At 61.7% G+C, this 14,509-nt stretch overlaps 2 protein-coding genes across 3 annotated transcripts; one reads left to right on the top strand and one right to left on the bottom strand.

Annotated features, from left to right (window-relative positions):
• The first annotated feature begins 398 nt into the window (after window positions 1-398).
• On the top strand, window positions 399-8,596 carry LOC310920151 (acidic leucine-rich nuclear phosphoprotein 32 family member B-like). 2 transcript variants are annotated; one of them, XM_083879935.1, is made up of 7 exons: window positions 399-549; window positions 2,888-3,037; window positions 3,488-3,610; window positions 4,573-4,771; window positions 5,049-5,167; window positions 5,539-5,593; window positions 6,793-8,596. In XM_083879935.1, exons 1-7 carry the CDS (start codon window positions 496-498, stop codon window positions 6,879-6,881), a joined length of 789 nt encoding a protein of 262 aa, XP_083736061.1. In that variant the 5' UTR covers window positions 399-495; the 3' UTR covers window positions 6,882-8,596. The 2 variants fall into 2 exon arrangements, with proteins under 2 accessions (XP_083736061.1, XP_083736060.1); XM_083879934.1 differs by having other exon boundaries at window positions 5,046-5,167.
• A 1,421-nt stretch (window positions 8,597-10,017) lies between these two features.
• Window positions 10,018-13,641, bottom strand: ZNF414 (zinc finger protein 414). The gene is made up of 8 exons (XM_083880115.1): window positions 13,551-13,641; window positions 13,104-13,205; window positions 12,918-13,025; window positions 12,661-12,766; window positions 12,005-12,525; window positions 11,603-11,653; window positions 10,917-11,072; window positions 10,018-10,482 (listed from the first exon to the last, which is right to left on the bottom strand). The coding sequence occupies exons 1-8, from the start codon at window positions 13,621-13,623 to the stop codon at window positions 10,406-10,408; spliced, it is 1,194 nt and encodes a 397-aa protein (XP_083736241.1). The 5' UTR covers window positions 13,624-13,641; the 3' UTR covers window positions 10,018-10,405.
• Window positions 13,642-14,509: the final 868 nt, after the last annotated feature.

Genomic DNA, 14,509 nt, shown 5'->3' with positions numbered 1-14,509 from the left:
GGAGATGGAAAAGTGTCTCTGGAGAAGAAATCATGATTCTTGAGGATGGGAACACGGTTCTGGAGATTGGAACACAGTGCCGGGGGCTGGGAATGTGGCTCTGGAGATTGGAACAGGGTACTGAAGACTGGAACACAGCATCTGAGGATCGGAATGTGGCACTGCAGCCGGGAACACGGTGCCAGGGGACAGAAAGGTGTCTCAGAAGGCGGTGCCGGTGCGCGCACTGCCCGGGGGTCGCTGCTGGCGGTGCCGGGACTCGAACCCGGGTCGCCGTGGTGGGGACGGGGGCGGTGCCGGCAGGGGGCGCTGTGCGGCGGGCGGGGGGCGCGGCGCGCGCGCCTTTGTTGCCGTTGGCGCCTCTTCCTGCGCCGGGCGGCGGCGCGCGCGGGCGGGGGCGGGAGCGGCACCGGCACCGGGGGAGGGAGCGGCACCGGGAGCGGCACCGGGAGCGCAGCGCGGCTCGGGCCCGGCGGCAGCGGCAGCGGCGGGAGCATGGAGATGGAGAGGCGCCTGACGCTGGAGCTGCGCAACAAGAAGCCGAGCGAGGTGCGGCGGGGGCAGCGGGCGGCACGTGCTGCGGGGGGGTGGAAATCGCGGGGTGGCGGCGGGAGAGCGGCCCGCGGGGGGTCCCGCACGGCGGGCACCGGGCGGGTTTGGCGGGCGGGGATGCGGCGGGCGCGGCGGCGGCGGCGGGAGCGCTCCCGCCCGGGCCCGGCATGGCGGCGCGCACGTGCGCGGCGGGGCCCGCCCGCTCCGGGGCCGCGCTGGGGGCGCCGCCGGGGCCCGCCCGGTCCGGCCCGGCCCGCGGAGGGGCGCGGGGATAGCCCGGGGAGCAGCGGGCAGGGCGGGCCGGGCCCCTCCGCGCCGAGTCAGCGGGCCCGGCCCGGGGCGGCCCCGCGCGGCCATGGCGGCCCGGCCATGTTAGCGAACCCGGCCCGCCCGGAGCGGCTCCCGCGGCTTCCTCGGCCCGGGGAACGGCCCCGGGGCTGCGGGCCCGAGCCTTTCGGGGCCGCCGGGGCCGCACGGGCCCTCCGCTGGCGGCCGCGGGGCCGGGCCCGGCGCTCGGTGCTCGGTGCCCGCTCGGGGGCCGCCTCAGCCCGGGCTCTGCCCTTCCCTTCCTCCGGCCGCCCCTTCCTGGTTGTTCCCTTTCCCCGGATCTCTCCGCTGCGCTTTCCCTGGGTCTCCCCGTCCCCTCTCCCCGCGTCTCCCGTCCCCGCGGGGCCGTGGCCGGGCCCTCCCGGCCCACACTCGGTGTCGTGGCACCTGCGGGCCCCGGGCCCGGGCAGCGGGCGGTGAGCGGCCCTTTGGGGGGGATTAAAGCGGCTCCGTGCACGGCGAGGGGATTTGCAGCCCCAGAGCGGCCGGGCAGGAGGAGCTGCGGGCGCCTGGTCCCCGTGGAGTGACGCCAGGAATTGCAGAGCCAGCGGGGTCAGGGCTGGCTGTCCCTGCCTGTCCCGGGACCGGCTGGAACCGCAGCGTGTCCGGGGCCGGCAGAAAGGGCCGCTCTGGGGTTAAGCTGGGCTGGGCTGGGTCAGGCACGGGGTGCCCAGAGCAGCTGTGGCTGCTCCTGGATCCCTGGCAGTGCCCAAGGCCAGGCTGGACAGGATTTGGAGCAGCCTGGGACAGTGGAAGGTGTCCCTGCCCATGGCAGGGGGTGGGATGGGATGAGCTTTAAGGGCCCTTCCCACCCAAACCATTCCAGGATTCCGTGATAACCTGGTGGAGTTCAAGCTCACCTCTGTGCCCACACAACACAGCACCCACCCAGGTCTGGCCTCTGACACCTTCACATCCACCACAGTCATGGTCTCAGTTTGGTTGGAGCCTTTTCTGGTGTGTTGGGAGCAAAACACACTCGGCTCCAAAACTTCTGGCAGAGCCTCAACTCAAACCCCCATCAGTGATGCCTCTTGAGGAGTTTGAAGCAATAATTCATTCTGAGCTTGTGCTGTGAAGGTGGCAAAGATGGCACAGCAGCCCCCAGAGTCTCCCTTTGGGAAGGCAGAGTGGTTTTAAAATGACTCCCTAATAGTTGGCTGATGTGAGCAGGAGAGGTAAAATGGGAGTGCTGCGAAGGAGGAATTTGGAGAGCACCACGAGCCTCCTGGCCAAGGCTCATTTTTGCATCTTGCTGTCAAGAATGTGTGGGGTAAAAGCAGGTTTTGGAAGTGGTTTGGGAGAGCTGGGGCTGTGCCTGGGGGGACAGGGGTGTTTCCCCCCAGGTGTTGGGGGGCAGCAGTTCTGTGCTGCTGTTTGGTGGTCCTGGGGGGGTCCAGGGGGTTGATCCCTTCCTGTGCTGAACTCCTGGCCAGTCCTGAAGGTTCCTGGGTGTGGAATCCATGCTGGGCACAGTGTGTGATGCCATCAGTGGTCCTGTGTCACCAGCCTGGGGTTGAGCTCATGTGCTGAGCCCTGCTCAGGCGCCTGTGTCACCTCACTGGACACTGTCACAGGGAGGTCAGTCCTCTGGGGACAGGTTTTTCTGGCACCCCAGTGGTGTGGGGGACAGAGTGGGAGGGGACAACCCCAGCTGACCTCGTTTGGCCCCTCGTTAGCAGAGCCTGAAGCGTGACTCTGAAAGCTTTATTGATGCCTTGTGTGCACAGAGCACTGGGATGTGACCTCGTGGTTCCAAACCCCTGCGTGCTGCTTCCTGCAGGATGGGGACCTTGCTGGGGACAGCAGGAGGGTGTTGGTGGCTTGTGCTTAGAGGATGAAACCACAGTGAGGGGCTGTCACCAGAAGTTATTTGGCTTTAAGGTCTTTAATTTGAGTGAGGAGGAACTGGAGGCACAGCCGTGCTCTGGGTGTGTTGGTGATGGCACCTTGAGGGGCCCGGGGGGCTGTGGCAGGTGTGGTGACAGCTGTGGGTGTCCCTGTGCAGGTGAAGGAGCTGGTCCTGGATAACTGCCGCTCAGAGGATGGCAAGGTGGTCGGTCTCTCCTCAGACTTTGAGAACCTCGAGTTCCTCAGCATGATCAACATCAACCTGCTGTCTGTGTCCAACCTCCCCAAACTCAACAAGCTGCGGAAGGTGAGTCAGGACTCTGGTCCCATCTCCAGCAGCCTTGGGCCTTGTGCTGCCCCTGGTGGCACTCGGTTCTCCTGTGTTTGCCAGAAAAAGGCCCCTGAATTTTGCTCTTTGCTCACTCTGAGCCAGTGAGAGGGGTCGGTTTTAATGTGCAACAAAACCCTTCTGAGCTCTTCAGGTGTTTAGTGCCCTTCCTCTCTTGCTTTTTTGCTCTTGTGCTGCTGTCAGAAGCTTCATGACGCCATAAATATTTTGGGGTTTGGGGCATTTACTAGCATGGGGGTGGCTGGCAGTGCTGTGTCCCTGTGGGAAGGGGGTTTTAAGGGCAAACTTGACCTGCTGCTCTCTGAGCTGAAATTTGGGTGCTCACTGTAGCCCAGTTCTCTGGGCAATTTCCTTCCCTGTATCACGAGCTGAAACACTTGGTGACCATGTGATATTCCCTCCCTTCAGCTGGAGCTGAGTGATAATAGGATTTCTGGTGGCCTTGAAGTTCTAGCAGAGAAAACTCCCAACCTAACACACTTGAACCTAAGCGGCAACAAGATCAAAGACATCAATACCCTGGAGCCCTTGGTGAGTGGAGGCTGTGCTGGAATCCCAGGGATGGCGTTTCCTTTGGGGAATGGGTCTGTGCAGCAGGAATCCAACGTCTTGGTAACTGTTCCAACAGCACTTCGTGGTTCTGATGGGAACAGATTTGATCCCAGTTTGAGGCTGGGCCAGTAGTTAATGGCTCCTCAGTCTGGAAAAGCAGCAGCCAGTTGCTAAAAGAAGCATGAAATGGGGCTGGATGAGTAAAACTGTGGATGCTCAGTGCCCATCTGAGAAGGGACCGGGAAAGGGTCGGAGGCAGTTGGAGGTAGGTGGCACCTGGGGTGTCATGGAATGAGGTAACTGGACACCAGTGAGGGCATCTGTCACATCAGCCTGAAGGTTCTGCTGTCACAGCCCTGCAGGGCTCCCTTTCCCATTCCCACAGTGATCAGTGAGGCTGGAAAAGGCCTCTGAGGCTCCATCTGAACTGCCCCAGGAGTGCTCTTGCTGTGGGGACACCTGAAAGGTCTGACACAGGGCATTTGTCTCATTGGCTGTTTTGTCCAGCCATTCCCTCCAGAAGGAATTTGCGATTGTTTTGCTCTTTTCCTTGGCGTGGTGCCCGATGTGATGGCCTGAGCTGGGCTGTGCCAAGGGCACCCAGGCTGCAGCTCTCCCTGAGCTCTGCCCTGCTGTTCTGCCTGATACTTTGAGCAGGATGAGTCCAGCTCAGCTACTCCTGAGCTTTCTGGGCCTGTTCAGAAGAAAGAAAGATTTGCAAGTACACAGAGAGTTTTTTCCAGAAAGAGAAGCCAGGACAGGAGCTGGACAGAAATTTTCTGTGCCCACAGTGAGCAGGAGCAGCGACTCCTCTGCATCCGAGGAGCTCGTGGGGCAGAACCACTTCTGTGCTGCGCTTGGGCAGCGCCCCAGCCACCCTGCCTCAGCTGCCTGATCCTCAGACAGTGCTGTAAATAACCATAACAAATTGCTTTTTGCAGAAAAAGTTGCCAAACCTCCACAGTCTGGACCTGTTCAACTGCGAGGTGACGATGCTCATCAACTACCGGGAGAGCGTGTTCGCGCTGCTGCCCCAGCTCACGTACCTGGACGGCTTTGATGCCGACGAGCAGGAGGCCCCCGACTCCGACCCCGAGGCAGATGGGGATGCACTGGAAGATGACTATGAGAATGGGGAAGGTGAGGATTTTTTTCTCCTCCTGGTTTTGCTGCTGGTAAATGACCCGTTTTCCACTTTAGGGTGGGCCCCACAAACGTGGGTTGGCACTGGAGTGGGGCTGTGGGGGTACCCACACCCCCTTGTCCACAGGGCTGGGAGGGAGTGGGACTTGCTGGGAGGTGACAGTCCCTCCTCATCGTCTGTGAGCCCTCCCTGCTGCTCACACAGCCCTGAGGGGTGAGGGGTGTCTGCATTTGGGAACCAGGGCACTTCCCTCAATTCCCCTTTTGGTAGAAGGTGAGGAAGAGGAGGATGATGAGGAGGAAGACGATTTGGATGAAGAAGTCATTGATGATGAGGAAGATGAAGACGATGACCTGGAAGGTGAAGAGGAGGAGGATGGAGTAGATGATGAGGTGAGGCTGCCACTGGTTCAGCACCAGGGTCACATGTTTGTCCCCTGTCTGGTGACCCAGATGTCACAGGAGCCTCTCTGGGGCAGATCTGAGGAGTTTGCCATCCACTCTGACTCTTGCCCTGCACTCTGGACTCCTGAGAGTCAAGAACTCCAAAGAATTTTCCAGTTCAGTCTTGGTCTGGCACTTCCCATGGCTCTGAGTGATGGATCCATGCAGCCCCATCCCTGAGGGTGTGAGCAGCTCTTGGAGCACCAGCAGCTTCTCCTGCCACCCTGAGCCTTCAGTGGGGTGGGAGAGGGGAAGGAGATCTGGGGTTACTGCTCATGGGATTGTGGTTCGTGCAACAAAACCTCTTGTCTTCACTCCAGGAGGAAGATGAGGAGGAGGATGGTGAGGAGGATGAAGAAGATGAAGCTGAGGAGGGTGAGTTGAGTTCTAACAATCCAATTTCTTGTAGACCTCCCTCAGCAGTCAAATATTTGATGTTTTTGGAGCTTCCTCAGCCTCAGTTGCAGGGCTGTTGTTGCTGCAGCTTTTCTGCCCAAGCTGGTACTGAGCAGTGTCATCAGCAGGGGTCACACAGGGAGGGACAGGGCTTTCAGGATCTCCACATTCCAGGCATGCTGGGTAATTCTGGGAAATGTGAGAGGTCAGTTGCTTAGAAAAGCAGTTCTGGGAATGGATGGGCCGTGCAGGGGCAGGGCTCCTGTCACAGGAGAGTGTGAGGGGATCTCTTGGGGGCACATTCCCCTCTCACCAGCTTAGACCTGAGCTTGGGGCCAGACTCCTGGTTGTAACAAACACAAACACCCAGATGAAAGTTGACAGAATATTGTGGCTGGTGTGAATTCCAACAATCTTGGATGAATCATGGAATTGTTAAGGCTGGGAAATCACTCTAGTACTGAGTCTAATGCCATCATGTTCACCCTGTCCCCAAATGCCACATCCACGCTTTTTTGAACAGTTCCAGGGATGGTGATTCCACCGCTGCCCTGGCAGCCTGTGCCAATGCCTGACCACCTTCTCCTTGAAGGAATTTTTCCCACTGTCCCATCTAAGCCTCACCTGGTGCAACTTGAGGCCATTTCTTCTTGGCCCTGGGACAAGGCTGAGCCCCCCCGACTGTCCCCTCCTGTCAGGGAGTTGTGCAGAGCCACAGGGACCCCCCTGAGCCTCCTTTTCTCCAGGCTCAGCCCTTTTCCCAGTTCCCTCAGCCTCTCCTGGTGCTCCAGCCCCTTCCCCAGCTCCATTCCCTTCTCTGGACACATTCCAGCCCCTCAGTGTCCTTCTTGTCCTGAGGGGCCCAGAACTGACCCAGGATTTGACACCTCAGCAGTGCCAGCACCGGGAGCCATGAGCTTGGTCAGGAGTGCCTGAATTCTGCAGATGCTGTGTTTTTGAGGGTGCTCAACAAAAGCAGTCCCTTTTTCAGCTGTCACACAGGGTGCTTGGAGGGCAGAGAAACTTGTTGGTGTCTCATGTCAGCCCAGGCTTTTCCACGAGGGGCAGGGCAGGCTGGATCTGCTCCCAAATTGGTGCCAGCCTGTCCCGTGCTCACTCAGCTGCTGTTCCCTGGGCTGGGCTGGGCTGGAAAAGTGAATCCCCCCCTCTCTTTGCAGACCATCCGTGTGGAGAGAAGAGAAAACGAAGTCTAGAGGATGAAGGAGAGGAAGATGCAGAGGACGAAGAGGATGATGAGGATGACTGATCCCAGCGAGCCAATCAGTTTTACAGACTCTGACTGTGCTTGTCTTAACCTCCCCGTTGTGTCTGTGTGAGACTGTAAATCCCTGTCTCCCACTCCTCCTCCTCCCCCTTTGTATGGCTGCAGCGTCCACAATATATTTTTTTAAGATTTAGAATACTGTAGGCATTCAGGGGAATCTTCCATACAAGGCTCACTTTTTTCTCACAAGTATCTCATGACCAAAGGCTTTTCTCCGTTCGGTGGTTTGTGCAGCAGCTTGCAAAAAAAAAAAAAAAAAAAAAATCATGAAAAAAATCACAAAAAAAAAAGAGAAAAAAAAAAATCTCCTCCTTAGGGTATCTGTGTGTCCCAAATCAGCTGTGCCACACTGGACCCAGAGCTCCAGCTCACACCCTGCCAGCACAGAAGGCCTTTGCCACCCTCGTGCCCTCAGCCCAGGGCTCTGAAGATGCTTTTTGAGCCGCCTCGGGTGCAAAATCTGGTTCATCTCCGTGGACTCGAAACCACCCCTGAGGGTGTCTCAGATCTGAAATCATGGTGATGTGATCTCTGGACATGCTTGAAGATGCTTTAGTGCTGGGGAGGGGGAGTGCCTGGGGTTTTGGGGAGAGGGAGGGGCTGCTTGCATGACCTGGTACCTCTGCTGATGCACCTTGCAGTAGCCCTGCACTTGCTTTCCTATTTTTTTTTATAAACTGGAACATTTTTCCCATTGGCCAGCTATGAACCCTTCCTTGGGCTGTCCCAGGTGAGGGGTTTTGTGGCCGTGTCTGTGCTGTGGGGAGGCTCCCAGGGCCCTGCAGCACCTTTGGGAAGGGGTAGGGAAGGCAGGTGAGGGGATACTGCTCCTCCATCCGCTCCATTTCACACTGAACGCCCTGTGCAGCCACCATCACTGTGATGCTCCTGCAGACCGTGTTAGCCTGTAAATTCTCAGGGTCCTTCTGCCAGCCAGTGCCACCTCTGCACAGGCCCCTGGTGCCAGCCTGGCCTGGGCATCCTCCTCCTCCTCCTCCTGTGTTCCCAGCATGGAACACAACTCCAGCTCCCCGTTCGTGTCCCCGCTCTGGGGGTGCCACCCCGAGGTGTCTGGAGGGAGGATTTGGGGAACCCAGCCCGGTGCATCATTCCCAACCCCATTCCCACCTTCCCTCTCATCCCAGAGGTGTCCAGCCAGCGCATCCCTTGGGAGAAGGGCCCGGGGAGAAGGGAGGGGTGGGGACAGCGCTGTGCTGCTGCCCAGGGGCGCAGACAAGCACTGGCACTTTGTGGCATTCCCGCTGCGTGCTCCGGGCGCTCGGGGCGCCCCCGGGGCCGAGGCTCCAGCCCTGCCCTCCCAGCGGGGTGTGGGGTGGGTGGGGTGTGCTCTGCGGCACAGCCCCGCTCCTGTCGCTTCCTTCTCGCTGGTGTCTCTTGCATTGTACAGTCGCTGTGACCATTCGGAGAAGAACTAATCCTGTAAAATGCAAACTGAGTAACTTATAAATGTTTAAGGAATTTTAAAAAAGAAAAGAAAAAAAAAAGTCAGAGCAGCAGTTACTTCTAATTTTTTCCCTGCATTTTTAGCAGATTGTATGGATTTTATATTAGCCTAGTAACTGTCAGGTTTTGATTGGTCAGACTAGTCCCAGAAATAAGGATCTCCAGCCCTTTTGTATCTTTTGTTACAAAATTTGGATAAAACTTTAATAAAGACTTCAGTTTTTAAAAATCCATTGCAATGGAGCTTGTCTTGGCTGCCTCTGCCTTGGGAACAGCCAGGAATGCTTGGAGTGGGGCTTTGGGGCAGGTTTGGGGTTCTCCTGGGAGCAGGGACTGTCCCCTGTCCCCAGCAGGCTGGGTTTGGCCCTCCTGGGCTGGTAGGGACAGTGCAGGGGCTCTGCTCTGGGGTGGGGTCCCAGCACGATGGGATCTGCAGGACCCCCAGGGGCCAGTGCTGCCCTTGGAGGGGCCCAGAGCCGGATCCAGGGTCAGGGAGAGTTTGGGAAGGGTCTCCCTCCTTCCTTTTAGGGTGGGCACCTGCCCGAGTGTTCAGGGGGCCAGGGCAGCTTCCTGTGCCAGCTGGACATGGGGGGGCTGAGCTGAGCCCCCTCCCCTCCCTGGGACCTCAGGGTGCCTCCCCTTGGGGGGCTCTGTGACCCTGTGCTGGCTCTGTGATGAGCTGTCACTGACAGGTCTCAGCAGCTCAGGGACACTTCAGGGTGTCCATCCCCCTGCTCAGGGCCCGAGGGGACTGGGCAGGGCTCAGACCCAGCTCAGGGAGGCTGCAGGAGGGAGCTGGAGCATCCCGGGGTGCTGCTCACCCTGTGCAGGGATGGCAGGACAGAAGGGATGGCAGCAGGAGGAAGAGATGACAGAAGGAAGGGATAGCAATAGGAGGAAGGGAAGACAGCAGCAGGAGGAAAGGGATGGCAGCAACAGGAAGGGATGACAGAAGAAGGAAGGGATGGCAGAAGAAGGAAGGGATGGCAGGAGGAGGAAGGGAAGGCAGCAGCAGGAGGAAGAAGGGATGCCCACCCCGCCCAGGTGGCCATCAGGCCTTTCTGAGCCCCACCCCGGTGTTTGTGCCCCTCCCGGGGCTGGCAGCAGCAGGGCAGGGGCTGCCGGCTCTCCCATGGCTCCCATCCCTCGCTCCCAGCCAGAGCTGGCGTGGGCACCAGCAGGTCCCAGCATGCCTCCCCTCAAACCAGTTTGCAGCAAACTTTTCACCCCGCTGGGCTGGGACCGGCAGAGCAGGACTGGGGGAGCCCCAGGGTGCTCCCACGGGGGGTGCAGGGGGTGCAGCCCCCCCGGGCTGGGCACCTGGGCCCCTGCCCCTCCCAATGGCTCTTCTGTGCCATTCCGTGCCCTCCTCCTGGCACCTCTGCCCGCGGCAGGGCTGGGACAGGCACCAGGGCTGGCCGGGGGTGGGGGTCTCACCCTGGTCTGGTTGCTGGGGCACAGCTGGCAGAGGCTCCAGCCCTGCTGCCCTGGAGTCCTGCGTGCTCCGGGATGTGCTGGCAGGGGGAGCACGGAGCGTCCCTTCCCCTTCCTCAGACCTTCCCCTTTCCCAAACACTTCCCTTTCTCCTTCCCCACGCCAGCCCGGGAGCACAGAGTCACTCCCATGTCCCCCCTCCTTTGGTTTTGGGGGGCTCCTCAGTGCCAGCCCCGCTCCCCCCGGCCCCACAGAGCCTCTCCCGGCCGCCACTCCTGTACAATTCCCATTTATTATTCCGAGATCTCATTCCAGAGAAGTCCACTAACTCCTGAGAACCTACCGGGCTCCCCGCAGAGCCCCCGGGGCTGAAGCAACAAAACCTTTAGGGGAGGGAGATACACGGGCTCCGGGTGCTGGAGAGTTCCCGAAAATAAAAAGGGGAGAAATTCCAGGGGAAACGTCTGCCCCTGTGGCAGCCCGGGCTGGGCTGGGGGCGCTCCTGTCCCCAGGGAGGGGTGCCTGTCCCAGCACAGGGACAGGGGCTGTGCTGTGCTCCCTGCCCGGCTCAGGGGAGGCGCTGGACAGTCCCGTGGGAGCCGAGGGCATCAAAGCTGGGAGTACAGGGAGTTCTCCATCTCCGGTGGCAGCTTGGTGTGGAACGGGGCCAGGCCCACCCCGAAATCTGGAGGGAGAGGGAAGAGAACTGTCAGTACCTCGGGCTGGGGGGCACACGGACCCCCAGGGGCATTGCAGGGGCTGGGGCCACAGGGAGACCACTGGGAGGGCACAAGGACCTTCAGGGTCATCACAGGGGCTGGGGGGCACAGGAAGGGCACTGGGAGGGGACCTGAACCCCACAAAGCCATGGCAGAGGCTGGGAGTACAGAGGGGGCAAGCACATGGACCCCTCCAGGGCACAGCAGGGGTTGGGGGACACGGAGAGGGCACTGGAAGGGTTCACAGACCCCAGGGGCACTGCAGGGCCCGGGGGCACAGGGAGGGCACACAAACCCCTCCAGGGCACTGCTGCAGCTGGGGAAGAAGGGACTGGAAGCTGGCCAGGCTGTGCCAGGACACAGGGAGCAGGAGCCCATCGCCGGGGGGTCCCTCCCGTACCCATCTCGGCCTCCAGGCGCGGGGGCGGGGGGTTCTTGCGGTGGTCCTCGATGTGCAGAGTCATCTCCTCGCGGGAGGCGGCGGAGAAGGGGCACTGCGTGCAGCTGTAGCGGCCTCGCGTGTGCTCCCAGACGATGCGGCTGTTGGAGGAGTGCCCTGCAAGGACGGGCGGGCAGGGAAGCACAGGGATCGCCCCGGGATCGCCCCCGGGATCGGCCCCGGGATCGCCCCGAGCCGGGTGGTGCCGCGGGGCTCTGGGGGCTGGAGCGCCCTGCTCCGAGCCCCAAGGGAAGAAGCCCGAACGTGGGAGGCGGGCTGTGCCCCCCGCCCTGGGCACAGCGGGTCCAGCCTGGACTCGGCACTGCAGGCACTGCGGGCACTGCGGGCACTGCGGGCACTGGAGCCCAGGCAGCTGCTGCTGCTCCTGCTGCTGCTTCTGCCCTCGGGGTCAGGCTGGGGGGTTTTGGGGGGTGCAGCCGGCAGCCCCCCGCCTCGGAGCCCACCTGGGCCGCCTCCCCTCTCTCTCCGCGTGGCTCCCGACAAGGAGGAGCCCGCCCTCCCGCTCAGCTCTCCGGGGAGCACTGCCGTGCCCCTGGGGCCTCTCCCATCCCCTGTGGGCCCCCCCGCCGCCCCCCAAACCCCCCAGCCACAGAAAGCAGCCCCCACCCAGTAGGTGCCAAACTAACCTGGAGTCACTCCTGAGCCAAAGCATGGGAGGAGTGGGCTGACACTCACACCTGCGGAGGGAATCGAGGGGCAAGACAAGCATTAGGTCCTCCCCTCCCTGGGGGGACACACGTGGGAGGGCAGGCCTGGCCCGGCCCCCCCGCCTCGCACCCCCAGCACGCCGGGGAGCAGCGGGGCCGGGAGAATTTGGTGGCTTTTTTTAGCGGTCGCCGGTGCTTTGCCCAATCGATCATCACAGAGGGAATGGCACGGGCGGGACGGGGCTTTGGGGGGCCGGCCGGGCCGGAGGGGGAGGACGGGCCCGGGTCCTGGGCTGGGCGGCGGCGGGTCCTCCTCGGGAGCTGCTGCTGGTCAAGGCGGGAGCAGAAGAACGTTTGTCCCGAACGGCTCGGCGCGCTCACCTTGGCTTTTCTTCCAGACGGCGTTGGAGACGCTGGGGGGGCCGTGGCCCGGCAGGAAGGGCCGCAGGCGGTGCTGAGCCGGGGGCTGCGCCAGCCCGTAGGGCGAGGGGGGCACGTAGGGCAGGAAGGGCCCGGGCACCGAGGACGGGGCCGGCCCCGAGAACCGAGTCAAGGACGAGGGCCCGAACAGGCCGGGCTCCAGCAGCGGGAAGGGGTGGGGGGCCGGCGACACCAGCGGCAGCTGCTCCAGCGGGCCGGGCAGCTCGGGCAGCGCCGCCGGGGCAGTGTCCGCGCCCGCCGCCGGCGCCTCCTTCTCCGGGGCCCGCAGGGCGCTCGGCAGCTTGGGCGGCCCCTCGGGCGGCTTGGCCGGGGGCTCCTTCTCCGGGCCAGAGGTAGCGGGAGGCAGGACGGGCTTGTCGGGCCTGGGGGGCGGCGCGGGGCCGCTGGCGCTGTCGGAACAGACGTGCAGGTGCTTGAAGAGGGAGCGGTGCGTGCGGAAGCGCAGCAGGCAGTTCTCACACCTGAGCGGGGGGAAGGAAAGCGCCGTCAGGGGCGATGCTGCCCCGGGCACGGCCCCGAGGCTGCCCCGGGGGCTCGGGGAGCTGCCAGGTGTCCCCAGAGAGGACGGGGTGGGGACACGGAGCAGCGGGACTCACTTGAAGTAGCGGTTTGGTTTGTAGTGCACCTTCATGTGGACCATGAGGTCCTGCATGCTGGGGAAGGTCTCGGAGCAGCCCAGCGTGGGGCAGTGGAAGGTTTTGCCTGGGCAGAGGAATTCAGAGAGAGATTCAGCACCAGCCCCTCGGCTGGGTCTGCAGCACCTCCCGCGCTGCCCCCACGCCCATCTCCCACCGCCAGCGCTGCTCTGCCCCCTCCCAGCCAGAAAAAGGGCACGGGGGTGTCCCGGCCTTACCCTCGAGGGACTGCGTGGGTCTGTAGTGGACCTTCAGGTGGTCCATCAGCTCCTGCATGCTGGGGAAGGCCAGTTTGCAGCCGTAGCTCGAGCACTGGTAGTGTTTCCCTGTAAGGACACAGATCCGTCGGCCTCGTCCCTGCCCCGGCTGTGGCTGTCCCCTCCCCGGGGCGGGGCTGGGCTCACCTGGGACAGGTCTGCGCTTCAGCGGCCGCAGCTCCGGGGCCGGGGTCCCTCCGCTCCCCGCCGCCGCCATCGGGGCACTGGGCAGGGCCGGGTCACTGCAGCCTGCGGGGAGAGGTCGTGAGGCTCGGCCCTGCCGAACCCCCCTCTGCCCTCCCCATCCCTTCAAAACAGGGAAATGGGGCCTGGGGGGTCTGGCTGGAGGGGCCGGGGAGGCTGGAGCCCTCCAGGATGTGAGAGCAGCCGAGGGCTTGGCTCTGGGCAAAGCCGAGGTGGGGAGGTGAAGCCTGACAGTGCCTGCAACACGCTGGGTGATGCCACCTGCACACCTGGGCACACCTGGGCACACCTGGGCACACCTGGGCACACCTGGGCACGTCCCCAGGGGAGGATTCGGCCAAAGGGACCTCCCAGCTACAGGACCAAAGGTTCCCCCCCGAGGGCACTCACCTGCCCCCTCCGTGCCGAGTTTCCCCCGCAGGGAGAAGGCGGCCACGGCCTCGTCCTTCTCCGTCTTCATCATGGCCTGGCCGAGGCTGGGCACAGGGACACGGCGGCTCCTCCCGGCGGTGCTGCACCGGGAACAGGGGAGGGAGGTCACATCCCAGCCCGGGGACATAGTGCCTCCCTCCTCCTCCTCTTCCTCTTTTTCCTCCTCCTCCTCGGTGCCCCGTGGTCGTGGGTCCGACACTCCCACCCGGGGCCCGCAGGAGATCGCGGCTTCCAGAGCTGTCACTGTCCCTTCCCGCCTCTCCCGCCCCAGGGTGTCCCCAAAGCCCCCAGACATCCCCCCAGGCATCACCAGCATCCTGCTCGTGTCCAGCCCACAGCAACTGTAGCTAAAAATTCCCCCCAAAACTGCAGGATCCCCTCCAAGGCATGGCCAAAGCAGGGACTGCTGGAGCTGCTCCAGCCTCCTGCTGCCAGGGCTGGGGGGCTCACTGGGTGCTCCCCTCAAAATTCCAAAGGGTTTCCAGCCAGGAGGAGCAGCAGGTCCCACTGAGTGACTGGGAGCTGATGATGGACACGTGGGGACAGTTCCTGCCCAAATTTACATTGGCTTGGCCTCACCACGCCTTGGCACGAGGCTCCCACATGGATAAGCCAAACTTTAATTCCCATAAAATCATCTGGAAAATCCCCTCAGCTTGGGAGATTTCTCTGTAGTGTCTTAATGTTGGAATGTGAGAGAAGATGATGATAATAATGGCAATAATAATGCTAATAAATAATAAGCAATGATGAAAATAAAGACAAAATTATAAAATAAAAAGGATATAAGGGTACAAATGTTTATAATAATGCTGATAATTATGATCTTGATAATGATGACAATAACAACAATAATATCAGTGTTGGAGCTGCGAAGTGGGCACTGAGCAATGTTTCCCCAAGAGCTCAATAACTCC

The sequence above is a fragment of the Zosterops lateralis genome (assembly GCF_965231275.1).
Source record: "Zosterops lateralis genome assembly, chromosome: 29".
In the NCBI taxonomy this organism is placed as follows: Eukaryota; Metazoa; Chordata; class Aves; order Passeriformes; family Zosteropidae; genus Zosterops; species Zosterops lateralis.
Note: the sequence above shows the minus strand (reverse complement) of the source record. Positions and strands in the feature narration are given on the sequence as shown.

What these genes read in the sequence shown, in the direction of transcription:
- LOC310920151 (XM_083879934.1), top strand. Translation starts at nt 496, where the DNA reads ATGGAGATGGAGAGGCGCCTGACGCTGGAGCTGCGCAACAAGAAGCCG. An exon ending in AACTCAACAAGCTGCGGAAG is followed by an intron (nt 3,038 to 3,487) that starts GTGAGTCAGGAC and finishes CCCTCCCTTCAG; the next exon opens with CTGGAGCTGAGTGATAATAG. An exon ending in AGAAGATGAAGCTGAGGAGG is followed by an intron (nt 5,594 to 6,792) that starts GTGAGTTGAGTT and finishes CTCTCTTTGCAG; the next exon opens with ACCATCCGTGTGGAGAGAAG.
- ZNF414 (XM_083880115.1), bottom strand. Translation starts at nt 13,623, where the DNA reads ATGATGAAGACGGAGAAGGACGAGGCCGTGGCCGCCTTCTCCCTGCGG. An exon ending in AAACCAAACCGCTACTTCAA is followed by an intron (nt 12,526 to 12,660) that starts GTGAGTCCCGCT and finishes CCCCCCGCTCAG; the next exon opens with GTGTGAGAACTGCCTGCTGC. An exon ending in CGTCTGGAAGAAAAGCCAAG is followed by an intron (nt 11,654 to 12,004) that starts GTGAGCGCGCCG and finishes TTCCCTCCGCAG; the next exon opens with GTGTGAGTGTCAGCCCACTC.